This window comes from Podarcis melisellensis, assembly GCF_964234715.1.
Source record: "Podarcis melisellensis genome assembly, chromosome: 9".
NCBI classification, from domain to species: Eukaryota; Metazoa; Chordata; class Lepidosauria; order Squamata; family Lacertidae; genus Podarcis; species Podarcis melisellensis.
This window is the reverse complement of record NC_138541.1, coordinates 4,954,161-4,966,941: the sequence shown is the minus strand read 5'-3', so window position 1 is coordinate 4,966,941 and position 12,781 is coordinate 4,954,161. Positions and strand designations below refer to the sequence as shown.

General features: G+C 45.8%; 1 protein-coding gene across 1 annotated transcript in view; it reads right to left on the bottom strand.

The window, feature by feature from the left end:
* DNAAF9 (dynein axonemal assembly factor 9) overlaps positions 1 to 12,781 on the bottom strand; it is a 76,671-nt gene that overhangs the window by 29,503 nt on the left and 34,387 nt on the right. Inside the window, exons 9-19 of the mRNA XM_081924830.1 lie at positions 12,031 to 12,086; positions 10,993 to 11,128; positions 9,306 to 9,387; positions 8,873 to 8,909; positions 8,378 to 8,465; positions 7,694 to 7,770; positions 6,597 to 6,641; positions 4,337 to 4,382; positions 2,973 to 3,084; positions 1,557 to 1,627; positions 75 to 125 (exon numbers count right to left, since the gene is read on the bottom strand). Of these exons, the coding sequence (XP_081780956.1) occupies positions 75 to 125; positions 1,557 to 1,627; positions 2,973 to 3,084; positions 4,337 to 4,382; positions 6,597 to 6,641; positions 7,694 to 7,770; positions 8,378 to 8,465; positions 8,873 to 8,909; positions 9,306 to 9,387; positions 10,993 to 11,128; positions 12,031 to 12,086 (801 nt within the window). The remainder of the gene's footprint in view (positions 1 to 74; positions 126 to 1,556; positions 1,628 to 2,972; positions 3,085 to 4,336; positions 4,383 to 6,596; positions 6,642 to 7,693; positions 7,771 to 8,377; positions 8,466 to 8,872; positions 8,910 to 9,305; positions 9,388 to 10,992; positions 11,129 to 12,030; positions 12,087 to 12,781) is intronic.

The window sequence follows — 12,781 nt, the reverse complement described above, 5'->3', positions numbered from 1 at the left end:
AGCGTTAGACCCAGACACACTCACACACTGACATGACCTCAGGCTTCATCAGCCAGCCAAATTGCATTACAAACCTTCAGGATTTGCTGGGCCTTCTCTGACAGTTTCACTTCGTTATCTTCAACCTATAAACAAAGCCAACAATTGCTTCAGCTCAGTGCATTTCCTTCGCCAACTGGAAATCCTGTAATATAACTGCAGTGGAACTCTTGCAGCTTGTGCCGCTTGAACTGTTTCGAGGTGCGCAACGACAGAACTGTACAGCTGGAAGGGACCATGAGAGTCATCTAGTCCAACCGCCTGTACAGCTGGAAGGGACCATGAGAGTCATCTAGTCCAACCGCCTGCCGTGCTGGAATCTTTCACCCAACGTGGGGCTTGAATCCATGACCCTGAGATCAACAGCTGCATGCTCCATCGACTGAGCTATCCCTTTGAACCTCATGAGCTCACCATGCCAATCATCCATGGCCCCAGTTTTATGGAGCAAGCATAAAATGGTCTTCAGCCACAGTGCTATATGACAGTTTTACTCGGGTGTCGGGCTTAAGCTGAAAGACAGTGACTGGGCGAAGGTAACCTTAATAATAAATTTTATTTATACCCCGCCCTCCCTGGCCAGAGCTCAGGATGGCTAACACCAATAAAATCACAGTAAAAACATAATGGGGGGAAAGGGGGAGGGAACCAATTTAAAATACGGGTTAAAATGCAATTTAAAATACAGACTCATTTTAAAGTAGCCAATAAATCAAGACCATAAGGGGAGGGAAACATAAGAGTTTGGGTCAGACTGAGTCCAAACCAAAGGCCAGGCGGAACAGCTCGGTCTTGCAGGCCCTGTGGAAAGATGTCAAGTCCCGCAGGGCCCTAGTCTCTTGTGACAGAGCGTTCCACCACGTCGGGGCCAGTGCTGAAAAGTCCCTGGCCCTAGTTGAAACCAATCTAACCTCCTTGAGGCACAGGACCTCCAAAGTGTTGTTACCTTGTGATTCTCAAGGCTGAGTCTCTCCTGGGTCGTAGTCCATGCATAGGCAAACTGAGCCCTGTAGTTGTTTTGGGACTACAACTCCCATGATCCCTAGCTAACAGGACCAGTGGTCAGGGATGATGGGAATTGTAGTCCCAAAACATCTGGAGGGCCGAGTTTGCCTACACCTGTCCTAGTCCATCTCTCTATGTGCCACACCACAGAGCGTCTCTTCATTTGCGTGATTCTCACACTTCACACCAAAGTCTCCTCCTATCTTGGAATCCCCTCTACGTTTCATTTCCTACTGGACAAAAGCACTTTGGCTGAATGTGCACATAGGAAAAGTTAACACGATTCGGTCCTCGTTCCTATTTAATCAGCTTTCCACCTCCCAGTATTATTGAGTAAGCTCGCCAAGTACAGAGTCCATTTCAAGCACAATTTCACAGTTGCACTTGGAACAAGCTCAGCAGAGTAGTTCCCCTTGCTTTTGGCACATTCATAAGAAAAAGTTCCGCAATGATATCACTAAAAGAAAAGAAAAAAGGGGGGGGAGATTTTAAGGGAATGAAGTCATACCTACCAGCCAAGAAACAGATCTTGGGATAGCTGCAGTGAGAATGACGTAGCTGGTTTCTGTGCTAATGCTGCCATCTGCAGGAAAGCGAAGAAAAGGATTAGTAGTGTAGCTCCTGAGCTTCTGGAGATTTAACATCCTGCATGCCTGTGGCTCAATGGGGCTGTTTCATTGGAGGGATTCATTTCCTGAGCCATGTACAGTCAAACCTCGGTTCTCAAACGGCTCTGCTTTCAAACGTTTTGGCTCCCATCGCCGAAAACCCAGAAGTAAATGCGAGTTTACAAATGTTTTTCGGAACCTGAACATCTGACGCAGTTTCCGCTTGAGTGCAGGAAGCTCTTGCAACCAATCGGAAGCCGCGCCTCGGTTGTCGAATGTTTTGGAAGTCGAACGGTCTTACAGAATGGATTACATTCGACAACCGAGGTTTGGACTGTAACAGGAAGGGGACAGTTTGTAGATGTTGCCTCCAGCGAACTCTGCAAATCAGAGTGGTTGCCAAGACGGAGATTTTAGGTCCACTGGGAGCATAGGAAGCGATTGGATCAACAATCCGTTCAGCTCAGTACTGTCTGCACCAGCCTTCACCAACCTGACATTCTCCAGATGTTTTGTAATGCTGGCTGGGGCCGATTCGTGGTCCAAAACATCTGGAGAGAGAGCCAGACTTGGAAAGGCTGGTGTGCAATGACTGCAGAACGATTCTTCCCCAGTCATACCTGGAGATGCTAGGGACTAAACTGGGACTTTTTGCATGCAGGGCAGATGTCCTACCACTATGACTCTTCCCTCCTGGCCCATGTACCCGTAAGTGGAAGGTTCCTAAAGGCAAAATAATTTATCGCGTCCTCTAGCTTCGTGCCATGATAAGTTCAAGAAACTAGCTTGGTGTGGACAGGCTTGTGAAGGCATATGCCTCTCCAGATAAATAATATGCAGACCTCACAGTGAAGCTGAGCCATTTGCTAGTGTGTGCTTGATAAGAATTTAGCATTTACGCATTGGGTTGGTTTGCATGAAATGCTAAGCCATCAGCCAATGAATGGAAGAGCCTTGGGGGTCATGTGACGCCCATTCTGCTTAATCCGCCCTCCCATGTCCACTCTCTTCTGGCAAACTATAGGTTGCTGTAACACCCAAACAGGCAACCTATAGTTTGTGCTTGCCCTCTATACCAGAACGGTCAAACTATATAGTGTAACAGCAAGCCGTAGTTTATTGTGAAAGAGAGGCAATCCAAGTACGCAAGAGGAAAATAATAGGGGGTAGGAGGAGTCTGCAAGGCCAAGGTTTGATCACACAGTGTCCAAGCTGGCTTCGTGTTACGCGTGAACCAAAAGCCATTCCACACGCAACGTAGTTTGACGTTGCATTTAAAAGAGCTTTTCCCACTGAAGGTTTTCTTGGGTGACAAAATACCTTTTTCTTTCACAAGAATTTGTGACGCCAGGAACGATTCTGAGAAGATCACCGACCCAAGGCAGCCCCTTCCGCCAAGCAAGTCAGGAATGTCATATACTGTCATGGACACCTGCAGTAAACCAAGGAGGCGAGTGGGGAGAGGAGGAGGAGCAAAAAAGAGCTTGGGTCATAGAATCATAGAATCATTTTAGTCCCCAGCTAAAATAAGGGCTCATATTTTTGTGACTAAAGGAATTCTACGGAACAGCTGGATGGGGAACTTTTTAAGCCCGGGGGCCAGATTCCCTTCCAAACACAACCTTCTGAGGGCCACATGTCAGTGCTGAGGCCAAAGGCATAAGTGGGAAAAGAAAAGAATGTTAATTTTATCTTGGTACCGTAGGCTAGTCTGGAGGCAGTGAAGGCGACCAACTTGGATAGCTCCAAAATATTAGACAAATTCATAGAGGTTAAGCGGCTACTAGCCAGAATAGCTATATTCTACCTGTCAGAAGAGGGACGTGGGTGGCGATGTGGGTTAAACCACAGAGCCTAGGACTTGCTGATCAGAAGGTCGGCAGTTCGAATCCCTGCAACGGGGTGAGCTCCAATTGCTCAGTCCCTGCTCCTGCCAACCTAGCAGTTCGAAATCACGTCAAAGTGCAAGTAGATAAATAGGTACCACTCCGGCGGGAAGGTAAACGGCGTTTCCGTGCACTGTTCTGGTTCACCAGAAGCGGCTTCGTCATGCTGGCCACATGACCCGGAAGCTGTACGCTGGCTCCCTCGGCCAATAAAGCGAGATGAGCACCGCAACCCCAGAGTCGGCCACGACTGGACCTAATGGTCAGGGGTCCCTTTACCTTTACCTGTCAGAAGCAGTAACAGTTGCTGGAAAGCCCAGGAGGCGAGACTGCTCTTGCACTCAGGCCTTGGGCTTCCCATTGGCCACTGTGAGAACAGGACGTGGGACCAGATGAAACACTGGCCTGATCCTGCTGCCTCTTCTTGTGTTACTATGTGGTTTCTGCAGACTCACCTATCTCTCTGTCCTCCATGCAGGCAAGTATTAAGAGACACATTCCCACTAGGCAGGAACTAGGGTGGGAGCAAGGCCAGTGAAGGATGTGGCTTGGGGGGAATCCTGAGGGACCGAGAGAGAGACGCCTGGGGGGCTACCTTTGGCTCCCAGCCTTGAGGCTCCTTGGGGTACATAGCACCTCCTCTGCACCTCTGCCAGCTATAAGCCCCTGTGCACAATGTGGCTCAGGCAGGAGGCCAGAGGATCGCCTGAGCCTTCCTGAACTTGCCAATACCTCTCAAGGCATTTTAGTAAAAGAACATGAACATCTAGGAAGCAGCAAACTTTAAATTCGACTCACTGTTTTCACTAAGTAGAGGCTGTCCTCATTATCCAGCGGAATAATTCTGGAAGGATAAACACACTGTTAGAAAACTTCTGTTGTAGCTTGAAACTTGCCCTACCAGCAAAAATCGAGAAAGCCAACAAGGCAATTTTTTGTTGCTGGTGTCCGTCCGTCTTGAGAGGCAATGGAGTGTGCCTTCCGAGGTGAAGCAAAACCATTGCATCAGCAGCACCAAAGTGACCAGTCTGTAGCACGAGCCTGGGCAGTGTGGATGAGGTCCTGAGTGGCTCAGACAACAAGACCCCTCTCTCTCTCGGCCTCACTGATGTGGTCCAAAGGAAAGCAGAGCAATATGTTTGGCGCCAGTTGGCTGCAGGAGTTGCCGGCAAATGAGGAACATTTAAAAAAATGCATTCAGAGAATGGATTCATAGGACCACCTGAGCCAGCTGCTGTCCATGTCTAAGTACTGCTGCCCCTTGGGAGCGATTTCATGATTGCAGGAGCTTAAAAATGAGCCACCGCTTGTAGACCTCTCTGGACATTACTAAGAAGCAGCAGCAGAAGGAATTTTATCTGCCGAGTGTGTTCCCAGAGACGTCTGAGTAGCATCATATGCAGTCAGAACTGGCCCTAGAGCAGAGTTCTCAACCTGTGGGTCCCCAGATATTGTTGGACTACAACTCCCATCATCCCTTGTGAAAGTTTGTTGGGTCATATAGCAAATGACCCACTGAGTCCACTGCAGCAGCCCTGCAATAAATTTAATTTATTGCCACACCGACGAACTTCCAGTGGTGCCCACACGCTTCCACTCTCCCCAGTTGCCAGGTAATAGCAGAGTACACACGCAGCAGCAGATGGCTTGTCTGTGTCGACGTGGTGTCCTTAACGCAACTCGACACCGGTTCTTCTCATCCAAAAACTCTTTATTTAGTAGAACTCAAAACAGAAAAGAAAAACCTGCAGAGTCTAGCTGCGTGTTTGCAGCTCTCTGCCTCTTAACAAAAATGAACTGCAGACAGAACTGCTCTCCCCAGAGAGCTCAGCCCCCTAAAAGCACAGATCAAAGCAAGAATCATGTGGGCAGTGCACCCAGTCAATAAGAATGCTCCTAGAGTGTTTAACCCCTGACAGTCCAGAACTATAACATCCCTGAGCTCTGGCCTTGCTAGCTAGGGGTGATGGGAGTGGTAGTTCAACAACATCTGGGGACCCACAAGTTGAGAAAGGCTGCCCTAGAGACTCCAGCAGTAAATCGTCAAGTACAGAGTTCAAAATCTTATCCTGACCGAAGGAAGGCCCACCTGGCTCAATCACTGCTCACCTTTTTGCTCTTTATGGAGCCCTTTGAGACAATTTAATACTCTGCTGCTCAACTCCATATTAACAAACATAATGTAAATCGTTTTGAGGTTTGTTTGCTTTTACAATCAAGCAGTATATATATTTTATGAAATAAAAATAAATAAAAAGTTGTTTTTTGCTGTCCCCCCCCATACATTTTTACAAATGTTTTAATGCTGAAGATGAAATGCTGCAGGAAAATACATATTTGCCCAGTTCAGACCATGATTAAGCCAAGGAATGTAGGGACATTTTGTTTTGAGTGCAGAGACACTTTGCTTCTCCCTTCGGACATGCTGCAAATCAATTAAGAAAGCCTCCAATTAACCTGTTTCCTGCTTCACCAGAACTGGGAAGCAACGGTTATCATCTACAGAACAAAACAGGATACTGAAACCGTTTGATTTTTGGTTTAGCATGCTGGCTTGCTTCAAAGCAGGTGAAATAGGAAACCATGGCTAATTAGGAACTTCCTGAATTAACTGCAGCTTATGGGGGGGGGGGGAGCAAAGGCACTGCAGACGTGTGCAAGAGACTCAACCAAGATATGACTGACTGACTGACTGAATGAATTCAGCCATTCAAGTTACACTGTGACCCACCCAAAGTCCTCCAGAAATTGTAGAAGGCACATTTAAACCACTATAATATGACTATAATCTCAAGGTGTGAACATTCAGTCAAGACTGAAGCCACGAAGCAAGGATATTTCTATGCAAGCTTCCATTTTTCCATTGTTTTATTTCTAGATGACTAAGGGGTTTGAAGAATACCCATGCTATTCGTCTGGCAACCACAGGTATCACGGCACCAAGCGCTTCATTTGTTCTGCTTCGCTTGGTTAGACTAAAGGCAAACTTTGTTCTCTATTAAGCTGTTGGTTCAAAAAGACACGCAACCTTCTGAAAGTGAAGCATAAAGGAACTGACCTTCCATGGTTGTTCACAGCTTGAATCTGAAAATTTATTCTGGTGCTGTAAAGGAGAAAAGCGGGGAAATCAAGAAAGTATCATTTTTTATTTTTTATTTTACAAAGGCTTGTACTCAAACGAGTGACATTGGTGCAGCTTGAAGGGCAAACCGCATTTTACACACTGCCAGACTTGTGAAACTGCCCTCCTAAGGGCACCTCTCTGCTCCAGATTCCACCAAAACCCTTCCCCAAAAGTTCCAGCTACATATTTACTCCTGCGAAATGCATGCTTATAATTATAATAGGATTGTGTGGCATATTCTGCTTGTTAACACAGGCGTCTGTTGAATACAGCACCATATAAACTCAAAGCAGTTTAAATATTTTTAAAAGGCTACTTCTCGTCTTATAATAGGAATACATCCATGTCTTACGAATACCCAGATTTAAAAGATACTCTGAGAACTGAGAAAAACAGTTTCGTTAAGACAAGCTTGCCCGAGGCTCAGAGTGTTGATATGTGCTTTAATCTATTTCTAGTTCAATGCTGACTTGCTTCAGAGTGCTTCCAATGGTTGTTCTTAACTGTTTTTACTGAGAATTTTATCGTTTTGTTGTTTGTAAAAAAGCAACAATCTCAAGGTGGTTTGCAAGCGTGTACAAATCAAGTGTGCCAACCTTATGAAGTAAGTAAACAATGCTGATTTTTGTGAATGCAAAGATTTCCCAAAACTTATTTATTGTTGCTATTTAATACATTTATTTACCACCCTTCATCCGAGAATCACAGGGCAGTTTGCTACACGCCCCCCCCAACTCTTCGCCCACCCAAGGCCAGCAAAGAACAGGATCACCAAAGCCACCTCTGAAGTTTATTATTATTATTATTATTATTATTATTATTATTATTATTCAGGGGTATAGCTTGGAGGAAGAGCAGGCAGAGCCAGCAGACAAGACACCCTCTCAGTCGCGCAGTCTGCAGCCTCTCCATGCCTTTCAACCACCAGACCTAGGGGGAGCATCTGTCTTGGTGCCCCCAGACAATGAGAAACGCCTTTTGCTTTTTTCCAAAAATAATTAATTAATTAATCTCAAGAAAATTCCGCTTACCGCAATGGAGTTTTAAAGTAAGCCAGTTCAAAGGCATCGAGGATACTGAAGAATGTTTGCTCGGCTACTTCCTTTGCCTGCAAAAGACAGAGAAAGTGACGTCAAACCATCTCTGACCAAGAAGTTGTGAGAAGCAGCGGGAGAGAGGAGCGTTCCCTTGGGAACCAAGGCCCAGAGGACTTTCAAACAGGTCCACATGCCCACCTTACACCTTAAAAAAAAATAATAATTAAGGTGCCTGTTTTGGTATAAAGCAGTACATGCATTAACAGCTAATCACCACAAATAATATAGATAATAAGTAGGGAGGATATGAAAAAGTCACACAATGCAGCTATTTGAGAGCAAGGAAAACCGAAGATAACTAGCCCCAATAATGCCACTGGGTTTTAGGGGAACTTGAGAAGAAGGCCCTGCCTTACTACTTTCAATTTCCCCTTATCCACTGCGGTGGCTGGGGTCATGAGTATCTTTTTTCTTTCACTCACCGGTAAGAAAAAGGGTCTCATTCTCCCACCACTTCTTACCAGGTGGTGGGAAAGCAAGAATCCTTTCTGCAAAACCTATTCCAAGGTTGTCGGGGCGCTGCCTCCAGCATGCCCAACAACCTCTTTAAAAACCTCTGGAGGAAGTTAGAGGAGAGGGGGAAGGGTCGGTTTCCGGTATAGGAAGAAGCATCAGTACCTTGCTGGTATTGGATGTTTTTGAATAGGAGTCTATACCAGCCAGGACAGTCTCTACGGCGGCAGCATAGATTTGAGAGAGGAGCTTGCTAGAAAATAAAAAGGGAAAAGGAAATGCAGTGCAAATTACGACACTCAGTGGATATTTCAGCTGAGACACAGACTCCTAACCTAACGCAAAGCTGAGTACTTTAAATACAACAGGGCCACATACGTAAGTTTCACAAAGGATTAAAATAACAGCTTACAGCAGTGATAAGAGTTTAGAATCACGAAGTAGCTGAACGGAGTCACACTGAATGCTAGAAGCGTCAGAATGTTAGTTGTAGAACAAACCCACTGGCTAGGAAAGTGAAAAAAGCCAAAAAAGGCTTCGTTGATGCACCACAAGCAACAGAAATTGGTGCACATTCTAACTGTATTAAACTGATGAGCCAATAACGTTTGAAACAGGCGAGAGAGCAGCATAAATGGAAAAAACTAAAAACCAACTTACACTTGTTCAGCTTTCTTTTCCATCTCATTGTCATTGCCTGTTACGAGCCAAAGGGAAGTGTCATTTTTGATTTCTTAGATTTATGTGCTGCTTTTCATTCACATGAATTGCAAGCAATAAATAACGATAACGCAACAGGACATCACAAACACACCATAAATCATACAGAATAATTAACGCATCCGGAGCGCACCAAATAGAGGAAGGATGACTTATCCTCTTAGAATAGCTAGGTCCTTAAATTTTATCTGTTCTCTTCCATTCATGTTTCAACCCATTTCTTCTGATTTTAATTTGGAAATGTGTGTGTGTTTGTATGGACTTTAACCCACCCCAAGTCCCAGGAATTACAAAGGCTAGCAGGGTGTGCGTGTACAGACAAGGACAGGCAGGCTGTGGCACGAACGGAAAGAGCAGCCGAAACTGAACTTACCAAGGTAAGGCGTGTGAGTGGCTCCAAAGAAGTAGGTCCTGGAGCAAGCCAGAGGTCCCTTTGGAGAGACACACTGCACAACCTGGTCGCCAGCAAACACAAAACGCACAGGTGGGTGACAAGGAATAAGGGTACTGCATACTCTAGCCTTCCCTAACCTGACGAAGTTCAGCATCTGAAGCATAACTCCCACCAGCCCCAGACAGCATGAACAATGAAAGTTGGAGTCCAACAACTTCTGCAGGGCATCAGGAAAGGAAAGGGGGTTATATGCTCTGTGCCCCAAGAACTGCTATGAACAGTGATTGAACTGTAAGTAACTGCTCCCTAAAGGGTGAGGATCCAAGCTCCAATGCAATAATAATAATAAATAATAATAATAATAATAATAATAATAATAATAATAATAATAATAATTTATTATTTGTACCCCGCCCATCTGGCTGGGTTTCCCCAGCCACTCTGGGCAGCTTCCAACAAAGATTAAAAATACATCAAAATGTCACACATTAAAAACTTCCCTGAACAGGGCTGCCTTCAGATGTCTTCTGAATGTCAGGTAGTTGTTTATCTTTTTGACATCTGATGGGAGGGCGTTCCACTACCGAGAAGGCCCTTTGCCTGGTTCCCTGTAACTTGGCTTCTTGCAGTGAGGGAACCGCCACAAGGCCCTCAGTGCTGGACCTCAGTGTCCGGGCTGAACGATGGGGGTGGAGATACTCCTTCAGATATACTGGACCTTCAGCCATTTAGGGCTTTCAAGGTCAGCACCAACACTTTGAATTGTGCTCGGAAACGTACTGGGAGCCAATGTAGGTCTTTCAGGACCAGTGTTATGAAAGGCCCATGTTTGCCATTTAGGGCCTGTTGCCACTTCAAAAGCATCTCAAGGACACACCAACCCCTTTTGCGATACTGTTTATGCCTGCAAAGGTCTCAAGGTGGTCGTATTGGTTCATCACCACACACCCCAAAACTTCCTGCTGCTATTCTGTTAACTTATCATACCACAAATGTTCCACTTTTGTCATGCTCCAGTGCCAGAGCTGCCCTCCCATTGGCAACGATGCAGTAAAACTGGGGAAGCATCAGAGAACAATGAATGATGCGGAAGGATGTGTGGACAGCCCTGTACAAACCCTCTGCTGATTCACTGTTGTACCAAAGGTAGGGTAAAGGTAAAGGGACCCCTGACCATTAGGTCCAGTAGCGGACAACTCTTGGCTTGCGGTGCTCGTCTTGCTTTATTGGCCGAGGGAGCCGGAGTACAGCTTCCGGGTCATGTGGCCAGCATGACTAAGCCGCTTCTGGCGAAACCAAAGCAGTACACGGAAACACCATTTACCTTCCCGCCGGAGTGGTACCTATTTATCTACTTGCACTTTGACGTGCTTTCGAACTGCATGTTTGGCAGAAGCAGGGACCGAGCAACGGGAGCTCACCCCGTCGCGGGGATTCGAACAGCCGACCTTCTGATCGGCAAGCTCTAGGCTCTGTGGTTTAACCCACAGCGCCACCTGCATCCCTTGTGTCAATGGTACACTGCAGAATATATCTGCATGTAAAGAAAGAACCCACCAGTCTGGAAGACCCCGTAGCTCTTGTGTTAAGAGAACTGTTGACAGGTAGCATTATTGCAGGGCTATTTTAACAGGTGCCTATCAAAACCTCACCAGGTGATGCTTACCATGTGCTTGGCAGTGCTTCCGCCAAGGCCCGTGTTGCGAAGCAAGTGCCCCTCAGACGGGAAATTGAAGTTGCCAGAGTTCAGGTTCTCTTTTGAGGAATGGGTGCCAAACAGGACAAATGGCTGCCTGCTGGGACTAATCACACACACACAAAAACAGACATCACCACCAACTCACACTTGGAAAATGATGAAATGCTTCACTTGAACCATTTATACCCATTTCAGGAATCAGCTTTTCCCGGTGCAGAGTTTACCATTTTTGTTCTTATTAAGTGCAAAGTACACACAGCTCAAACAAGGGAGAGAGTGTAGCTTGTGGTAGAGCATTTCCTTTGCATGAAAGAAAATGCCAGATTCAAACACGGGAATCTCTAGTTAAAAGATTCAGGTAGCAAACAATATGGAAAACCTCAGCTTTTTCATATCACCTGCTATTTGGGGAAAGGCCATAGGATATCTGCCTTGCACTGGGTTTCTCCAGGCAGGGTTGGGAGAGACCCCTTGTCTGAAATTCTGGGGAATGACTAACAGTTAGAGCAGGTGATCCTGAGCTGGATGGATCAATGATTTGACTTTTCCTGCACTGCAGGGGGTTGGACTAGATGACCCCTGGGGTCCCAACTCTACAATTCTATGATTCTTATGACTGGGGAAAAGGCAGCTTCTTGTGTTCCTTAAGAACTTAGAGAGCTGCTGGAAGTCAGGTATGCATACCTAAGTTCCTATAGTAGAGGTTTATTTGCAGAAGCAATTGACTAGGTATGTTGGTTGTATCAGCGTTATACTCTGGAATGTTTGCCAGCTAGAAAGATAAGCCACATAAATAAAGACTCCCCAACAAGCTAGTGGTTACTCTGGCTTTGGCTATTGTCGAAACTAAGATGACTGTCAACAGCTTAATGGGAAAAAAACATAATCACAGTTATAGCAGAGTGCTTTTCGTTTTAGAGATGCAAACACTCTTTTACATGCTGTGCTTTTATGAAATGCATTATGCTGTACTGCATTTGCTCAAGAGCCTGTCAGTTAGAGTACCTGTTGTCCGTGATATGGCTGGAAATCATCCCATGGCTGAAGTAACTTCGGAATGGCTATGGAAGAAAATATATTGACTATTAGAAATAATTGACACATCCAATGTGTAGTGGTGCATTACAAACTATTTCAGACTGTGCATAGGGCATACAATTTCTTGAAATTTATTTCTCCCCTTTCTTATTCAATGAACGCTCGTGGCATTTACACCACCCAAAATATAATGACAATCTCATGCACATAATTAGTGGCAGAAACATTATGGCAATTGCTGGAGTCACATTTAGGTAATTTGTTGCCTTGTTCATAACTTGTCAGTCAACTGATTAATGTACAAGGGTTTTACTCCTGTTGCTCGGTCCCTGCTCCTGCCAACCTAGCAGTTTGAAAGCACGTCCAAGTGCAAGTAGATAAATAGGTACCGCTCCGGCGGGAAGGTAAACGGCATTTCCGTGCGCTGCTCTGGTTCTCCAGAAGCGGCTTAGTCATGCTGGCCACAAGACCCAGAAGCTGTATGCCGGCTCCCTCGGCCAATAAAGTGAGATGAGCGCCACAACCCCAGAGTCGGTCACGACTGGACCTAATGGTCAGGGGTCCCTTTACCTTTAAAGGTAAAGGTAAAGGTACCCCTGCCCGTATGGGCTAGTCTTGCCAGACTCTAGGGTTGTGCGCTCATCTCACTCTATAGGCCGGGAGCCAGCGTTGACTGCAGACACTTCCGGGTCACGTGGCCAGCGTGACAAGCTGCATC